At 48.8% G+C, this 19,825-nt stretch overlaps 1 protein-coding gene across 2 annotated transcripts in view; it reads right to left on the bottom strand.

Annotated features, from left to right (window-relative positions):
* The window catches only part of slc24a3 (solute carrier family 24 member 3), a 498,180-nt gene that overhangs the window by 245,184 nt on the left and 233,171 nt on the right, over positions 1–19,825 (bottom strand). Inside the window, exon 3 of one of the 2 annotated variants that reach the window (XM_038805855.1) lies at positions 11,703–11,779. In XM_038805855.1, the coding sequence (XP_038661783.1) occupies positions 11,703–11,779 (77 nt within the window). Of the gene's footprint in view, positions 1–7,997; positions 8,180–11,702; positions 11,780–19,825 lie in introns of those variants that run through there. The other variant, XM_038805865.1, reaches the window with a different exon arrangement.

Below are 19,825 nucleotides of genomic sequence, written 5' to 3'. Positions count from 1 at the left end.
CTACATTGGAGAGGTTGGGGACTGTTCTCCTTGGGGAGAAGAAATCCAAGAGGAGATTTGATGGATTTGTTCGAAAATCATGAGTGGGCTGGACAGAGTAGATAGGGAGAAACTGTTCATAAAAGGATCCAGAACGAGAGGGCAAAGATTTAAAGTGATTTGTAAAAGAAGCAAATGTGATGTGGGAAATTTTTTTTTCCACTCAACGAGGGATTGGGGTCTGGAATGCACGGGCAGCAGGTGTGTGGAGGCAGGTTCAATCGAGGCATTCAAGAGGTCATTAGATGATTATTTGAATAGAAACAATGTGCAGGGGTACGGGGAAAATGCAACGGGATGGCACGGAGTCATGATGCTTGTTTGGAGAGCCGGCCCAGACACTATAGGCCAAATGGCCTCCTTCTGCACCCTCACAATTCTGTGACTGATACCTGGAATAAGCATCTTCTCTCTTGATTGACTTCATTGCTTCTACTACCTGGGCGTATTATATTTCCAACTTATTCAAGGTGGCAGGACAGGACACAAGAGCGGTTAATAAAGTCTAGGGATCCTGGGCTTTATAAATAGGGGCATAGGCTGCAAAATCAAGTTATGTCAAAAATGTATATTCTAATGCAGTATTGCATCCAGTGCTGCATGGACACTGTGGCAGGGATGGGAAGGTATCAGACAGGGTTCCGAAACGATTCACAAGAATGGGTCCAGAGTGGAGAAACTGGGACAATTCTCCCTCACAGAAGCTGTGGTTAGGAGATTTGATGGAGCCGTTCAAAATCAGGTGGTATCTGAATGGAATAGATGGGGAGAAACTGTTCCCTGTGGTGGCAGGATCAAGGAGACGGCGCAACTTTGAAGTGATTGGAAAACAAAGCAGCATGGCGACATGAGGGGGAAAGAAACCTATGCGCGTAGCGAGCGGTTGGGATCTGGAATTCACTGCCTGAGCGAGTGGTGGAAGCAGGGCCAATTGTGGCCTCCAAATGAGAATTGGATAATTGCCTGAAGAGAAGAAAAAACATTGTCGGGGCTGGGGAGGGGGAAGGCCGGGGAGTGGACCTAGCTGAGTTGCTCTGGCAGAGAGCTGACCCGGATGCAATGGGCCAAATGGCCTCCTGCTGGGCTCTAACCAGTCTATGATTCAAGTTTCGGAGCTGCAGCCTGTGAGCCACATGTGACCCGAAGGCTCTGGTAAATCAGTCCTGGTAGCACTTATATATTTTTTTTATTTGCTGGTTTGCCCTGTTTGGATTGTGTGGATCTGGGCCTTTGACAAAGGTTGTTTTAGTACTTCTTCTCGTCTCAGTGAAGGATAAATCCAAAATCAGAAAGCCCGCGTTTATCAGCCTACTGGATTTAAACTAGAGAGGGGCAATTTTAACTACTCCTGCCGCTGTGGAAATAGGGTGGTGGTGGGGGGTTGGTGGTGCAAAAGAAGCGCTTCAAAAATATGTAATTATCATCCACTTAAATATGAGCCAAAAATCAGCAATCACTGCATTCGCTGGAATGCATACAGATGAGCTTCCTGCAGCTACACACAATGAGTCTTAATTTTTTAATTTTACGCCTGATTGTGATGAAGCAGTTTCAACTCAATGCCATTGAGCAGCGCAGTTTAATTATTTGGAGTTGTAAATGAGGCACAAAAGGCTCTACTTCAGGTGGGAATGTAGAACATTTGTAAATTTTAATCAATGGGTAAACAACTGCAATCAGCTTTAAATAGGGGATTACTGCGAGACAGAAATTGCTGAATGCAAGGCAGAATGATCCCTTCGTTGCTGAGGAAACGTGCATAGCTCGGCCTTATTTACAGGCCCCACTCACCCAGAATTCAGCTGGAATTAACCACAAAGGTAACATTCGGGGGGGAGGGGGGAGGGCTGTGCTGCGTGGAGCAGTAGTGTGGTGAATGTAATATAGATGTATACATGTTAATTCACACTGTCTTTGTAAGCGCAGTAGCGCTATCCTACCACTAGGGGGAGTAGAGCTGGGAGCACTCAGGAACTTGTACTGGGCTCCACCCTTGGCTCCGCCCATGACTCCTCCCCCTAGTGCAGCTGTATAAATACCCGTGTCCAGAGTCAGCCTGAGTTCACTACGAGTTCATCGACAGGTAACAGGCTGGCTCTGAAGTGATTCGATTAAAGCCTAGATTCACATCGGAAACACGTGTCTGGTGAATTGATGGTTCCATCAATTTAATCGACTTAAGAACAGTAAAGATCGATTATGGAATCAGCCCTCAAGCCTGGACGCCTGGAACTCAACCCGCAGGATGCAGAGGCTCAAGAAATCTTCTCCCACTGGATCCGGTGCTTCAAGGCCTACCTGGCAGAAGCGAGCACAGCCGAAACTACAGAGGATCAGAAGCTAAGTCTACTGCACGCGAGGGTGAGCCACAGAATCTCGAGGGAACTAAACTCGACCAGTTCATATACTGCAGCGCTAGCAGTTCTCGAAAAAATGTATGTAAGGCCCATTAATGAAGTTTACGCTCGCCATGTGTTCACGACTCGCCGTCAGCGGCCTACAGAATCACTCGCCGAATTCCTAAGAGAACTTAATAATTTGTCCAATGACTGTAATTACCAAGCGGTTACCGCGGCTGAACACAGGGAATTGACGGTACGCAATGTTTTTGTAGCGGGCCTCAGGTCTAACTATGTGCGACAACGACTGCTGGAAAAGGGGGCCCAGGACTTAGAAACGACTGTGGAAGCTGCTACCACGGTGGAGGTCTCCTTCCGCAGCCTTAACTCGTTCCCCGCGACCCAATTAATGGCCCCCGACCAGCGACTCTCCCAGGCCTGTGCTACGCGGCCGCCCTGCCACCATGCTGCCCCAGCCAGCCACCATGCTGCCCCAGCCAGCCACCATGCTGCCCCAGCCAGCCGCTATGCTGCTCCAGCCAGCCACTATGCTGCTCCAGCCTGCCATTTCTGCGGCCAGAATCAGCACCCGTGGCAGCACTGCCCGGCCCGCAACGCGACGTGCAGCAGCTGCGGGCGAAAAGTGCATTACGCAAGTGTGTGCCTCGCAAAAAAGGGCCCCAGCTTCCAACTCCCCAGCGACTCGCAGTAATCGCTCTCCTCACTCGCAGCCCGCGAGGCCCGAAACGCTGCGGCCTGTGCCCGAATCCGCCCCCTCCAGCCACGTGCGATCCATGGGGGCCGCCACCTTGGAAAACCTCCACCCGCGGCCGGCCATGTGCGACTCATGGGGGCCGCCATCTTGTACGCCATCTTCCTCGCCGCCCGCCACGTGCGACTCATGGGGGCCGCCATCTTGGACACCATCTTCCTCGCTGCCCACCACGTGCGATCCACGGGCCCAATCGGCATCTCCGCACTCGGACAACTCAGCGGAGGAATTCGAACTAGACTATGAACTCAGAGGGCAGTCATCACGGGGCCACTCCAGCACAGCTGATCGAGGCGCTGACTACCCGCAACTCAGCGCGGTCACCCTGGACCAATCACGACCAAAGAATCTACGAAACTCGATGGCAGAGGTCCATATCAACGGGTACAAAACGCCATGCCTCTTCGATTCAGGGAGCACAGAGAGCTTCATACATCCAAATCTGGTAAGACGCTGTTTGCTCCCCGTTTTCCCCGCGCAGCAAACTATCGCGCTCGCTTCAGGCTCCCACTCGGTCCAGATCCAGGGGCGCACCGCCACGACACTCACAATCCGAGGCGCTAGTTACTCGAAATTCAAACTCTACGTTTTACCGAACTCTGCGCGCCACTCTTATTAGGCCTAGACTTCCAATGCAACCTCAAGAGCCTCACCTTCAGCTTCGGCGGGCCCCTGCCCCCACTGACGATCTGCAGCCTCGCTACGCTGCGAATTCCGCCCCCCCCCTCCTCTCTTTGCCAATCTCACTATGGACTGTAAACCCGTAGCCACTCGTAGCAGGCGGTATAGCCTGCAGGATAGGGTATTTGTCAGAGCAGAGGTCCGAAGGCTACTCAGTGAGGGAGTTATAGAGGCCAGCAATAGTCCCTGGAGAGCTCAGGTGGTGGTCGTTAAGACCGGGGAAAAATTCCGTATGGTGGTCGACTACAGTCAGACCATAAATAGATTTACGCTCCTCGACGCGTATCCCCTCCCCAGGATTGCGGACATGGTAAACCAGATCGCCCAGTACTGGCTCTTTTCCACGGTGGATCTGAAGTCTGCATACCACCAGCTCCCAATCCGCCCGGAGGACCGCCACTACACGGCATTCAAGGCCGATGGCCGCCTCTTCCATTTCCTCCGGGTCCCTTTCGGCGTCACTAATGGGGTCTCGGTGTTCCAACAAGCTATGGACCGAATGGTGGACCAGTACGGGCTGCGGGCCACGTTTCCGTACTTGGACAATGTCACCATCTGCGGCTATGGCCAGCAGGACCACGACGCCAACCTCCACCGTTTTCTCCAGACGGCACAGAAACTGAACCTCACATACAACAAGGAGAAATGCGTTTTCCGCACATCCAGACTAGCCATCCTCTGCTATGTCGTCGAAAACGGAGTCCTGGGCCCTGACCCGGACCGTATGCGCCCCCTCTTAGAACTCCCTCCCCCTCATTGACCCAAGGCCCTCAAACGATGCTTGGGATTTTTTTCCTACTACGCCCAGTGGGTACCTCAATATGCGGACAAAGCCCGCCCACTCTTTAGGGCCACACGATTTCCCCTGTCAGCCGAGGCACGCCAGGTCTTCGACGGCATCAAGGAGGATATCGCCAAAGCGACCATGCGGGTGGTGGATGAATCCACTCCATTCCAGGTAGAGAGCGACGCCTCAGAGGTAGCTCTTGCAGCCACGTTAAATTAGGCAGGCAGACCAGTTGCATTTTTCTCCTGTACCCTCTCCGCTTCAGAACTCCGACACTCTTCAGTCGAGAAAGAAGCACAAGCCATTGTTGAGGCTATCCATCACTGGAGGCACTACCTCGCAGGTAGGAGGTTCACCCTCATCACCGACCAAAGATCGGTTGCCTTCACATTCGACAACTCGCAAAGGGACAAAATAAAAAACGTTAAAATTCTGAGGTGGAGGATCGAACTCTCCACCTACAATTACGATATCAAATATCGACCCGGAAAGCTCAACGAGCCTCCGGATGCCCTATCCCGCGGGACATGCGCCAGCGCGCAGATCGACCGATTAAAAGTCATCCACAATGACCTCTGCCACCCGGGGGTCACCCGGCTCGCCCACTACATCAGGGCCCGAAACCTTTTTTTTTCTTATAAATTTAGATTACCCAATTATTTTTTCCAATTAAGGGGCAATTTAGCGTGGCCAATCCACCTACTCTGCACATTTTTTTTGGGTTGTGGGGGCGAAACCCACGCAGACACGGGGAGAATGTGCAAACTCCACACGGACAGTGACCCAGAGCCGGGACCGAACCTGGGACCTCAGCGCCGTGAGGCGGTTGTGCTAACCACTAGGCCACCGTGCTGCCCTGGGGCCCGAAACCTGCCTTTCTCCAACGAGGAGGTAAAAGCGGTCACCAGGGACTGCCCGATCTGTGCAGAGTGCAAACCGCACTTCTATAGACCAGACAGGGCCCACCTGGCCAAGGCTTCTAGGCCCTTTGAACGCCTCGCGATTGATTTCAAAGGGCCACTCCCCTCAACTAACAAGAACGTTTACTTCTTAAACGTCGTAGACGAGTTCTCCCGTTTCCCATTCGCTATCCCGTGCCCCGACATGACCTCCCACACAGTCATTAGGGCCCTGCATAGCATCTTCACCCTGTTTGGTTTCCCCAGCTACGCACACAGCGACCTGTCTTGTGCACAAGTGTTGTATTTGCCTAGAATGGGTTGATTCGCGCTGCCATGTCACCATCCGCAAATGTCTTACGCTGATCTCAGTATTGGAGATTGGAGTTAGGTACACACTACCTACCCGGATAGAAAGATAGAAACATAGAAACACAGAAAATAGAAGGAGCAGGCCATAGAAGCACAGAAAATAGGAGTAGGCCTTTCAGCCCTTCGAGCCTGCTCTGCCATTCATTATGATCATGGCTGATCATTAAGTTCAATACCTTGATCCCGCCTTTCCCCCATATTCCTTGATCCCTTTAACCCCAAGAGCTATGGGCGCGATTCTCCGCTCCCACGCCGGGTGAGGGAATCGCGGGAGGGCCGCTCTGGCACCCCCGCGATTCTCCCAACACCCCCCCCCCCAAATATGTAATGTGTAAAACAAAATGTGTAAATCAAATGCGTTTGCGACACGCCGCTCGGAGAATCGCGGGCGCCGACGGCAACCACACCTGGTCCCTGTTGGCGTGAACATGGCGCCAGCAGCTGTTTTGTGGCTTGTGAGGGGCGGAGAGGGGAGTGAGCACCATGACCGTGCTCGGGAGAGGACTGGCCCGCGATCGGTGCCCACCAATCATCGGGCCGGCATCTCAAAAGGGACGCACTCTTTCCACTCCGCCGCCCCGCAAGATCAAGCCGCCACGTCTTGCGGGGCAGCGGAGGGGAAGACGGCCACCGCGCATGCGCGGGTTTGAGCCGTCAGCCGTCGTGACGTCAGCCGCGCATGCGCAGGTTGGAGCCGGCCAACCTGCACATGCGCGGCTGACGTCGTTAGGCGCGCCGGCCGCGTCATTCTCGGCGCGCCGGGCCTTGACGCCAGCGACAAGGCCCCGCGGCCAAGATTTATGGCACGGCCCTCATAGCCCCCCCGGGGGGGGTGGGGGGGGAGAGAGAGAATAGGGGAAAGGAGAGGCCTCCAACGCCGTCGTGAACCTCTCTGGGTTTCACAACGGCGTCGGGCCTTGCGGAGAATTCCGCCCTATATCTAATTCCTTCTTGAAATTACACAACGTTTTAGCCTCAACTATTTGGATTTGGATTTGTTTGTCACGTGTACCGAGGTACAGTGAAAAGTATTTTTCTGAAAGCAGCTCTACAAGCAGCTCTACAGATTATTCAGTACATGGGAAGAAAAGGGAATTAAACAAAATTCAAGAAAATACATAATAGGCTAGCGAATTCCACAGATTCACCACTCTCTGGGTGAAGAAATTTCTCCTCAGCACTTCTTTCGGAACTTGTGGGAGGAAACCGGAGCACCGGGAGGAGGGTCCCGGCATACCGGAGTGGCGAGAACCACTATGGCGTGGTTCTCCGCACCTTTAGGGGCTAGGCCCGCGCCGGAGTGGCTCCCGCTCTGCCGACCGGCACGAACGGCCTTTGGCGCCCGCAGACCGCGCCACGGCTGGCCGAAAGGCCTTTGCCGGCCGGCGTGAGTCCGCGCATGCGCCGGAGCATCAGTGGTCGCTGATGTCACCCCGGCGCATGCGCGGTGGAGGGGGTCTCTTCCACCTCCGCCACGGTGGAGGCCGTGGCGGAAGAAAAAGAGTGCCCCCACGGCACAGGCCCCCCCGCCGATCAGTGGGCCCCGATTGCGGGCCAGGACACCGTGGGGGCACCCCCCGGGGTCAGATCGCCCCGCATCCCTCCCAAGACCCCGGGGCCCACTCGCGCCGCCTGCTCCCGCCGGCACCAGAGGTGGTTTAAACCACGTCGGCCGTAGAGGCCTGACAGCGGCGGGACTTCGGCCCATTGCGGGCCGGAGAATTGCCGCGGGGGGCCCGCTGACCGGCGTGGAGTGATTCCCGCCCCTGCCGATTCCCAAGTGGCGGAGAATTCCGGCCACGGCGGGGGCGGGATTTACGCCGGCCCCGGGCAATTCTCCGACCCTGCGGGGGGTAGGAGAATTCGGCCCCAATTCTCCGGCCCCAGTCACTCGAGGCTGGAATGGAACCCGGTCCTTGACACTGAGTCAGAAATGCTAACCACTGTGCCAACCTCCCCACTTCTTTCTGCCTTTCTTAATTCAGACCTTCCTTTCATTCCTCCCATCCATCACCTCATGATCGATAGGGGAACCTTCAGCTGCCACTTCCCTACTTTCTGGAACTCTTTCCCATAAACTCCTCAGTCTCTTCGCATCTGATCCCTACCTTGAAATTTTTTCTTAAAGCACATCTTTTCTGGCAGAGTTTCAAGTCTCCATTCCCAACTCTCTCCCCGTTCCTTTGATCCATTCAGGAACCTTCCTGCTCCCACCACGTGGGTAGCTTTTCTCTATTAAAGACACTTTCCAAATCCAAGTTGTCGCTATTGGGTGTACTGAATTAGCATGCACAACAGCGAAGGGGCAAATTAACCACGGTTCGCACTCTCGATCAGTATTTGTACTGGGAATTGTGTGTGCGTGGGTGGACTTTAACTGAGACTAGGAATAGATTGACCATGATGCTACTGCCAAATGCTGGATTTGTCACCTCTCATCACTGTCTAACGCTCACACTTGGGAGTTGCCAATTGGATTAGTCATCAACAGGTCAGTAACATCTGGGCCCCAAAATGAATGACTGGCCTCAGGGGAGGACCAGAAGGGAAAACCAAGTTGAGAAAAAGTATATGATTAGCTTCATTGTCATATCATTTATTGTTCAGACAGTCTTTCAATCTGGTTGCCCAAAGATCTTAACACTCTGCACTTTGTGAAACAGAAATAGTAATTTTTAAGAAGATTTTACGGTTAATCATATTTCTGAGTGGCAGTCTGATTTTTAAAAAGGGCTCTATTTAACCTGACTCTTTCCTGAACAGGGATTGAAATAACGTCCTTGGCAAAGTGGGGAGAGGAGATTAGAAGAGGATTTCTGCGAACTGCGGACAACGTTGTATTATGACTTCTTTTTCTTTTTGGTCCTTGCTCTAAACTCCATTCCCAAGCTACCGGGCTCCATCACTCTCCCTGCTAACCATCTGAGATTAAGCCAGCATGTCTGTAGCCTTTGGGTGTCACGTTTGATGCATGGATGAGCTTCTGACCTCACGGCCGCGCCATCATCAAGGTCACCCATTTCTACCTCCCTAACGACGCCTGTCCTCGTCCGTGTCTCAGTCCACCTGCTGTCGAGATCTTCATCCACGCATCCATTTACTCTCGACCGAGTGATTCCAATGTACTCCTCACTGGTCTCCTGCATGCTGCCCTCCGTAACCAGGAGTTCATTCAAATTTCTGCTGCCCATGTCATAACTCTCACCAGGTCTGGTTCCGCCATGACCTCTGCGCTCGGTGACCAAAAGTGCCTCTTGGTCAAACAATGCCTGGACTGTAAAATTCTTACCCTGGTTTTCAAATCACTGGTTTTGTGAAGGGGGGTTCGTGTCTCACTAACTTGATGGAGTTTTTCGAGGAGGTCACAAAGATGATTGATGCAGGTAGGGCAGTGGATTTGGAGGCTTTGGAGAGGGTGCAGAAGAGATTTACCAGGATGTTGCCTGGTATGGAGGGAATTAGCCATGAGGAGAGGTTGAATAAACTTGGTTTGTTCTCACGGGAACGACAGAGGTGAGGAGCGACCTGATACAGGTCTACAAAATTATGAGGGGCATAGACTAAGTAGATAGTCAGAGACTTTTTCCCAGGGTAGAGGGGTCAATTACTAGGGGGTATAGGTTTAAGGTGCGAGGGTCAATGTTTAGAGGAGATGTACGAGGCAAGGTTTTTTTTTACACAGAGGGTAGTGGGTCCTTGGAACTCGCTGCCAGAGGAGGTGGTGGAAGCAGGGACGACAGTGACATTTAAGGAGCATCTTGACGAATACATGAATAGGATGGGAATAGAGGGATACGGACCCTGGAAGTGTAGAAGATTTTAATTTAGATGGACAGCATGGTCGGCACAGGCTTAGTGGGCCGAAGGGCCTGTTCCTGTGCTGTACTTTTCTTTGTTCTTTGTACTCTGTGCATTTGCTCCTTCCTGATCCCTGTAATCTCCTCCAACCCCACATCTCTCTGAGATCTCAACGTTCTTTTAATTCTGTCCTTTTGTGCATCCCCAATATTAATCGTTTCACCATTGGTAGTCGCGCCTTCAGTTACCTGGGCCCCAGGCTCTGGAATTCCCTCCTTACGACACTCTTTAAAACCTTTCTCTTTGAGCAAGCCGTTAGTATCTATTATAACCCTCACGAGACCCGATTAATCTCCCCATGAGCCTTGTGGGGTAACAGCTTCCCCCGCTGAGGGGTGGAGGCCCATCAGCGGGACATTAAAAACCGGCCAAGGTAGGAGCCGAGCTGCAGAGCAGTCCCGGCTAGGACTGTGACTGTTATTTGCATATACTTTACTTTGACTCTCCTTTCCGGACTCCTCCGTGACTACTAACGTATCTGTCCTAATCTTTTCTTATCTGGCTCAGTGTCACACTTTGTTTTCTAATGCCCCTGTAAAGTGGTTTGTGCCATTTTATTCAGTTAAAGATGCTGTCGAACTACAAGTTGTTTTTGCTGTTGAAGACTCAGACCCTTTTGTCCGACATTTTCCGCCCCAACGCCAGCTTCCCCCATTTCCGGCACCGATTCTCGGGCGCCCGTGGGATTTCCGCCGCTGGACAGCCCCCCCCCCCCCCCCCCCCCCCCCCCCCCACCCCAACCCCAGCAATTCTCCAGGCCCCGATGGGCCAAGTCCCGCCGACATGGGTTACTCATGTTCCATACGGCGGCACCTGGATGTTGAGTGTGTGGGGGCGGTCCTGGAAGGGGGGGGGAGGGGTCACGGTGGCCTGGTTCCATGGGGACCTACTTTACTCCGCGCCGGGACCCCGTAGGTCTCCGCCATATTGCCCAGGGGCCGGCGCAGAGAAGGGAAGTGCGCGGAAATACGCCGGCCGAGCGCGCTTGCGCGGAAAGACGCCGGCCGTTCTGCACATATGCGGACTCACGCCGGCTGGAGCTGCGGGGACCAGTCCAGCGCCAACCTCGCCCCCTTGGAAGGGGAGAATTCCTCACTTTCGGGAACCGTTGATGCCGGAATGGTCGGCGCCTGTTTTCACGCCGGCTTGGGGACATAGTCCCATTATTAGAGAATCCCACCCTTTGTCTTTTCACACAACGCTATTTAAAAAAAAAAATTAATTCATAGAGACTTGGAATTTGACTAAAGGTCATCTAAATGACATCCACTAGGGTTGTATTTAAATAATTGCTGCTAGAGAGTATCACCATAAGAGAGATGGGTCTACAATGGCAGCTGTTTAGTTATCCCTCCCCATGCTGTTGGTTCTGAAAGTCGTAGAATTAGGGTTTAATCACAACATGTCTAGTTTGGTTCTAACACATCAAGTTATCCAAAATAAAATATTTTGTTTTTGGTCCTCAGATGCCAATCTGAAATGGCCTGAGATTTGCGAAGTAATCCCATGCAAGCAGAGGAAAAACCGGTTCAGGGAGACAATGGTGAGAGTGGCATTGCCATTGAATTAGTAATCCAGAGACTCAGGGTAATGTTCTGGGGATCTGGGTTCGAATCCCACCACGGCAGATGATGACATTTAAGTTCAACAAAAAATCTGCAATTAAAAAGGCTAATTAAAAGGCTAATGATGACGATGAAACCACAGCCGATTGCCATCAATGTCCAAATCTGCTGCTCTCACCTCTGGTCTGGTTTACATGTGATTCCAGATCCCCAGTAATGTGGCTGACTCTTAAATGTTCTCTTAAATGGCCCAGCAAGCCACTCAGTTCAAGGGCAATTAGGGATGGGCGATTACTGCTGGCCCATGAATACATTTTTAAAAATACTCATATTGGGAAAACCTAGCTTTTCACATTAGGATTGGAATGTTTAAAAGAGATTGTGACTTACACAAAGCAGATGGAGAGCGATAGCCCCTTGTCTTCGTTCCTTGTTTGTAAAGATGTCATCGGGGAATTCACGAAGAGCTGGAAGAGAAAATCAAGCCGGTGAATTAATTTTATCCAAACGCCATTAAAAGTAAAACATTAATTCAGCGTGCACAGCTTGGACAGAGCTGAAACAGGAGTGCCAGTTAGAGTACCGAGGCCATAGCTGCAGCTCTCTGAGCCACACTGCTGCCCGCTAGGTAGCACATACTGATCATAGAATCACTACAATGCAGGAGGTCATCCGACCCATCGAGTCTGCACCGACCCTACTCAGGCCCATGCCCTGACCCTATCCCCATAACCCCACCTAACCTTTTGGACTCTAAGGGTGAATTTAGCATGGCCAATCCACCTAACATGCACATTTTGGACTGAGAGGGGAAACCGGAGCACCCGGAGGAAAGCCATGCAGACACGGGGAGAAAGTGCAAATTCCACACAGACAGCACTCGAGACCAGAATTGAACCCGAGTTCCTAGTGCTATGAGGCAGTGGTGTTAACCAGTGTACCACCCCAAGCTACTGGATGAAGCTACTGGCTTTGTACTTCTCCCTCACACCCCCCATTCTATTAGGGTGGCACAATGGTTAGTGCTGCTGCCTCACAGCACCAGAGACCTGGGTTCAATCCTGGCCTTGGGTGACTGTGGAGTTTGCACTTTCTCTTCATGTCCGCGTGGGTTTCCTCCGGTTGCTTCCCACAGTCCAAAGATGTGCAGGTTAGATGGATTGGCCATGCTAAATTGTCCCTTCATGTCCAAAAGATAAAGTGGGGTTAATGGGTTGTGGGGTAGGGTGGGGAATGAACCTAGGTAGGGTGCTCTGAGAGTTGGTGCCGACTCCATGGACTAAATGGCCTCCTTCTGCACTGTAGGGATTCTATGATTAGCCCCTGTTTAATCCCTCATTTAGATCGGAAGGAGGTACAGTGTTCTTACACACACAATTTGGGCATGAAGGGCCCAAACTGGCAGAGCGAGTAAAATCATAGCCAAACAAGATGCTGTGAAACAAACACCATATCTCAGCAAAAGTGTGAAGTTTTCCATTTGAGGTATAGTTATCCTTGCAGATCTTTCCAAGTGAGATTGCCAATTGTTGAATCGTAAATAACTTTCTGCCAAAGCCTCGTATGATTACACCACTTGATTTAAGATTACTCCCCGCTATCTGACATATCCCCCAAAGAGGACTGACTGGAGTCCTCGGGTGAAAGGTCAACCCACCAATACATCCGCTGGCTAGTTGCTAACCTTCTCTATGTACACAGATAACAACTTGCCGGATGGGTTGGAATTTAACACTGGAAAGAATCGGAGAAGCTAATTACTGAATATTGATCTTCCAGTAAGCAAGAACACACCAACAATAACAAATGGAATTAAAATGTACTCCCACCAGATCTCTGTACTTTTCCTCTAATACATTGTTAATGGTTCGGATTCATTTGTAATCCCCTGACAGTCGAGCTTGTTTTCAATGGTGGAAGGGATAAAGATGAAGGTGGCCGTGTCAGGCAAGCACCCGGCCTGGGAGCAGCGTGCCAGGAAGGCAAGCTGATCAAGGTTGCATTCCACCACAAACAGGGTTGCAGTGGAACTCAATGTGGTCACAGTGCTGCTCATTTTCTCATCAGAAACACAAAATGGTAAACTGGAGAATTAGTGCAAATGTCCCTGGTGGAAAATGTTAATCTAAAAATAAAATAATGTGCGTTATTGCGCCTTTGATGGTCTCAGGACGCCCTGTTTACAGCCAATTAAGCAGTTACTTTATTTGTTGAGTTCCTCTCAGGAGTCCTTTTGTTAGAATTTAATTAGAACAGGAAATAATGATCATAAAAATAAAACGGCAATGGGGGTTGGGGAAAACATCCATTCCACTGAAGTCCACTTCGGTGACTGTAGAATGGGATGCGAGGCTGGAGGCCACAGGCGTGATTTTTGTTCAAGGTAGCAAAGCACTCAAATTTAAATACATAGATACATAGAAGATAGGAACAGGAGGAGGCCTTTTGGCTCTTCAAGCCTGCTCCACCATTCATCATGGTTGATCATTCAACTCAATAGCCTAATCCTGCTTTCTCCCCATAGCCTTTGATCCCATTCTTCCCAAATGCGATATCTAGCCGCCTCTTGAATATATTCATAATATATCTTAAAAAATTAAGATACAATGAAATAAAATTATATTGCAATTTTGTTTTCCATTTGTCTCTCATTAGGATGACTGCTACCATGTCTGATATTTAATTAAGATGGTGGTCTTCCATGGATCTCAGCAGCAAAGCCAGGAAGAGTTACCAACTGCCCAGGATTGCCCTCCAGGAACTAACGCCCAACACCCAAGGCCAGTCACTGCTTTGATCAAGCCTAGGAGGACAAAATCAAGTTGGCTATTATGAAAAAGAGCATAAAAAAATATATTTCAACCCGTTTGCTGACTGGTCCTAAAAATATTTGACATGGGAAACAGAGGTTGTTTGACTGCTCGTCATGGAGTACCAATGGCCCTGTTGCCACGATGGCAGCCATTGCTGAAAGGGAGACCAGCACCACCCCTGGCACCAGAACCTGCAGTATGACACAGTGGCAAAAGACATCGGACACCCCTTTGCATGTGCCTTTCACTGCCATTTTACCAGCCCTCCTATCTCCCAGCCTGTCACCCAATGGACCAGGAAAATTCAGCCTGAAGAGTCTATTGATGTTTCGATTGGCATGGGAGGGTGGTACAATGATTAATGAGGTGGGCAACCAATGAAGCAAGTGTGGGGGAGAGTTGGTTGGAGGCAGGTGGTCACGTGCTGAAACCCTCAAGGATACATCCAACTCGAGATTCATGCTAACACACACACCAGGATTTTAATACAATCCACATGCCTTACTCCTGTTTCAAATCATTCCCGAAAATATTGGGATCACAGTCACCAACTAGAAAGGACTCTAAATAAGTAATTGGGTCCCTCTCTGAATTCCTGAAAGAGTTGATGCTGCCCTTTAAGTGGTGAGTCCATTGCATCAAACACTGGTCCGATATTTGTTACCATTTCATCAGGAAGAAATGGCAATAGAAGCAAAATGGGATAAGAGCACAGGACCAAATGAAGGTTGTTACAGGTAGAGAGACTTAAAATGGTGACTATATAATGGAACAAAATGATGATAACGAGTGCAGATTGGTGGTAAAGGAGGTGTTTCTTGTGTATAGTGTACTGAAGTCAATATGGGGGTACATGAATCTCAGTCAGTTCTTCTCCAGTTCTAACCAACAAAAATTAAACTGAATAAACCAATTTAACCCTGATTAGAAGTCAGCAGTTCATGGCCAATAAATCTAAAAGCAGCCTCTAATTTATCTTTGCCCACTGTCCTTTGGAGAAGGAAATCTGCCATCCTTACCTGGACTGGCCTACATGTGACTCCAGACCTCTAGCAACGTAGTGGCCTAGCAAACTTTCCAACTACAGGTTGCTGACTGTTAAAATTCCAGTGGTTAGTTGGTGAGAAAGAAACCAAGCAAAAGCGGAATCTTCCAGTCGCGCTGCAGTCAAGCCCAGCCCGCGGCACGGGCAAAGAACATACATCGACTTTAGCAAGACCAGAAAAATCTGCCAGCTGCCAATGGCAAGCCACCTCTGCCACAGGGATGCGCTGGGGAATTCTGCCCCAAGTCTTCATTTTTTCCAGACAGAGCTTCATTTCAAATCAACATAAATCTCCATCTCCCAGAACGTCACCTGCTTCCCCTTTATACTCCTTTGGAGCAATCAAATCAACAAATAAATTTCTCCTTTGTACCCTTTTGAATAAAACAAACATCCAATTAAACTAGATAAAACAAAACTGAGGGACAAATTAATAGAGTAGCCCCATCCCCCTCCATGTGAGGCAGCTCTGCTGCCTCAGAGCCAGGAACCCGGGTTCAATTCTGGCCTCGGGTCACTGTCTGTGTGGAGTTTGCACTTTCTCCCCGTGCCTGCGTGGGTTTCCTCTGGGTGCTCCCGTTCCCTCACACAGTCCAAAAATGTGCAGATTAGGCGATTGGCCATGCTAAATTGCCCCTTCGCAGGTTAGGAGGGGTTACGGGGATTGGGTGGGGTAGTAGGGCAGCACAGTAGCACAATGGTTAGCACAGTTGCTTCACGCCTCCAGGGTCCCGGGTTCGATTCCCGTGTTGGGTCACTGTCTGTGTGGAGTCTGCACATTCTCCCCGTGTCTGTGTGGGTTTCCTCCGGGTGCTCCGGTTTTCTCCCACAGAGTAATATCCAGGTTGAAAACCCAGGAAAGAACATTCCATTTCCCTGAGCGATTTTGATTGTTAGGGAAAACATTGGATGAGGATGGGTTCAAAATGCTGAGATCATTTGCAAGGGGGAGTGCGGTGGGTGACCAATAATTGGGTGCATGGGTAGACAGGGGTATAGTTGGGTCAGGGGATCATCTTTCAGAACTTCCTGGCCTATATCCAACCAAAGTTGGCAACCGAGATCTTGTTGTAGCTCAGATTTCTTTTATTGCGCGATTTGTTTTCGTTTTTTTATATTGAAACAGAGATAGAAGCAATAAATCTTTAGAGCTGGTCATGGGTGGTGAAAGTACAAATCATTGCTATATTACCCAATGTAGGATGAACTCAGCATGATTTATAAACACAGTGAAGGATTGTGGCAGACTTAGCCACAACACATGTTGCCTCCTTAACTTTATTTACTTGAGTCACTGTCATTCTGGAGGCAAAGGCCTTATAAGAAGAAAAGGATGATGTCTATTCCTGCTGCTTGGCAGCTTCAAAACACTGCTAGTGGAGGCCAAAGAAGATAGCATCTGTTTTGTTAAAAACCATGCCTTTTTCCACTTAATATTCCCACTGGTTGTAGCTATCACTTACTCTTCTCCATGTTTTCGAAGTTCTATTTCAAGACACCTCACTGACAAGAGAAAAAGCATCGGCAGACTTGATACTGTCTGTCTGCTCTGGCAATCAGACATCGATAACAAGGAGGGTTTGATCTGTGGCCAGCTGATCTCATCTTTGAGGTTTGTTGCCAAGCTCCATGTTTAGGCTAGGGAAGAAGGGTGAATCACCCCAACTTCATCACAATTCAGTGGTCTCTCAATCTACCAATAATGAATGGAAGCCATTATAAACCACCCCCTCAAAATCTGCCCCCTCTCGTGCCCCTCATTAACTATTGATGGAGTCACGGTCTTCAGAAGAGGGAGAAAAGAACATCGAGGGAGAAGAAGAAAGGAAAGCAAGGGAAGATTAAAAATCAACCAGAAACAAATCTTAAAATACATATAGAAATTTCCAGAAACATCTCACTGAAAGGCTGTTCTTAATTCTCACACTGTCCCTCCAGAGCATAGTTAGTGCATGGAATCAGAATGGTTTCAAAATGAAAGGCCATTTGGTCCTTCCCGTTCATGCTGGGTCTCTGCAAGCTCTAACTCAGCTTGTCCCATTCCCCTTTCCCCTGCCCATCTTTTCTCATGCAATTGTCCAATGTCCTTCTGAGGGCCTCAATTTGAGTCCACCTCTCCCATACTCTCAGACAGAGCTTTCCAGATCTGGACCACTCACTGGGTAAAAATGGTCTCTCCCGTGTCACCCTTTATTCTTTTGCCAATCATCAAAAATCTATTGTGTTGTGGTTCCTAGACCCGCCCACCAATTGAAAGAGCTACTCTCCATCAACTCTATTCAGGCTGCTCATGACTTTGAACACCAGCATCAAATCTCCTTTCAACCTTCTTCTCTCTCAGCTTCTAGGAAGAGGAAGAAAGGTTTATGTTTAGGCACCTTGCCTCATTAGAATAACATCCCAGTTAGTGTTTTGTGGAGATGTGGCTTTATCGTTAGATTTTAATAGTGACTGAGCTGTCTTCTCTTAGTGAAAGCCTTTCTTTTAGAAGATGGTGTGCCTCCCATCCCATGCTTGAAAGGGATGAAGTGACATCACCATAGCCTTCATTTCATATGCACTATGAGGCTCTTGATTGAAACAAACACCTTAAGAAATAAGGACACATGTGGATTGCACCTTTAGAAACTGGATGAATACTGCTCTATGATAGAAAATCAGGTATTAAACATGTTGCCACATTTCTTACGTTATCCTCCTAAATGGAAGATTTTGAATGGTGACAGCAAGCAACATGTTCGCATTATCTCATCAGTCCCATGAATTCTCATTAAACAAACAACATTAAAGATTGTGTACTGGTCACTCTTTATAATAAATTAATTGTGCTCTCCTAGCTGGTCCCCGCATTCTACCCTCCACAACCTTGAGGCCAGCCAGAGTTCAACAGTCGCTGGCACACATTAGGGTGCTCCCAGTCAAGCAACATCTCAATTTCAAAATCCCCACCCTGGTTTTCAAATCCCTCCATGGCTTCGCCCTTCTCTATCTCAGTAATTCACAGCCAACCCAACAACCCTCCGAGATACCCAAGGTCAATTCTGGTCTCTTGAACATCCCCGCTTTTAACTGCTCCACCATTTGTTGCGTCAATGCCTCCAATTTCTCAGTCCGGAGCCTAGAAAGTTCCTCCTTGAGCCTCTCTGCCTCGCCTTCCTCTTTTAAGATATGCCTTCAAACCCCATCTCTGACCAAGCTTTTGATCACCAAATTATGTGACTAAGTGTCGGACTTTGTTTTATGACATACAGCATATAATATATAACAATTTATAATTATTTAAGCCACTATATAAATATAAGTTGTTGACAAAAACTTATGTTCTTCACTCTTCCCAACCAGAATGTTTTCTTGACCTGAACAGTCTGTGATGGGACTGACCTTCGGGCTGCATAGTTACATTACATTAACTCAGATTTTCCAAACAGTGCTTCATCTGAAAATTTGACCGGTTCCCATTATGGCTCGTCAGAGGTCGGTTAGATGCACAAGATAAAATTCTTATTCCGTAGTACAAAATCAAAATGAATCGACTGTAGTGCTGCCCAATAGAAGAGTGCCTGGATGAAAAGAGCTTTTATTCTATGCATCATTCATGACTTAGGAGAGGCCTTTCAGCAAAAATGACCAGGAATGATTTTGAACTTGTAATTCTAACCACCATATAGTTTTTAAAATGCAGACATCGCCATTAAAGAAGCCATTGCAAGCTCATTTTTCTTAGGTACGGGGAGAGTTCTGTTTTTGTACAAGTTTAGCGACTACAATTTAAAAGAAGCAATCTAATAGGCTGCAGTGTTGCTATATAAAATGGATGAAAGGGCAGCCTATACGCAGAACTTTCATAAATGGCCAACACGGCACTGTTAGTGATGTACCAAGCCAATTACCAGTTGCATTTTCAAATCAGATTTTAATTATGCGACGCTGCTTTTCAAACTGGAATATGCATTGTTCAGAAGACAGGAACACATTTAATTCAGTTAGTCCACAGATATCGTGTGTTTATTTGGGGAAATGTGTGGTTCAAAACTCCAATGGATTATATTAGGTCGCAGTTTTGCTGAAACATTTAAAATGAGTACAGGGATTGAAAATGCTGTCCATCTAAATACTGAACTGGACATTTGATTTCACAGTGAATACTTTTGAAATGAGGCCTTTTGTGAATGTGAAAACGCACGATGCCCCCATGGTGAGGTATTTCCCACACCTCAGTATAAAGGGGGAAAACAAGCATAAACCCGTATTGAATTGTTAGAAATAGGCTGTGAACACAACAGTTGCTTAACTGAGGTATTCATTAAGCGATGACCTAAAGGGACAACTGAACTTAATTCCCCAAGCCTGTGTGACACGCAATACAAAACATGTCAATCGCTCAGACCAGAGGCTTTGTGAAACCTGCAGGAATATGTTTTATCACAGTTGGCAACCTAACTTCCAATTGTCTCTGCTTCCCCATGGTGTCAGACTGACCATTGGCACCTTGCCAACCGGCAGTACTTTCTCCCATATATATATTTATTTATATATGAAAATCATTCGCTGCTCCATATTAACTCATACACCTCTGTGATGAATGTAGGAATTTCAGACATATTGGATTCTAGGTATTTGGTTTAAAGCCTGGGTTTGTCCGTGTGTATGGCTGA

Source organism: Scyliorhinus canicula, chromosome 1 (assembly GCF_902713615.1).
Source record: "Scyliorhinus canicula chromosome 1, sScyCan1.1, whole genome shotgun sequence".
Lineage (NCBI taxonomy): Eukaryota > Metazoa > Chordata > Chondrichthyes > Carcharhiniformes > Scyliorhinidae > Scyliorhinus > Scyliorhinus canicula.
This window is presented reverse-complemented; position numbering and strand designations above follow the sequence as displayed.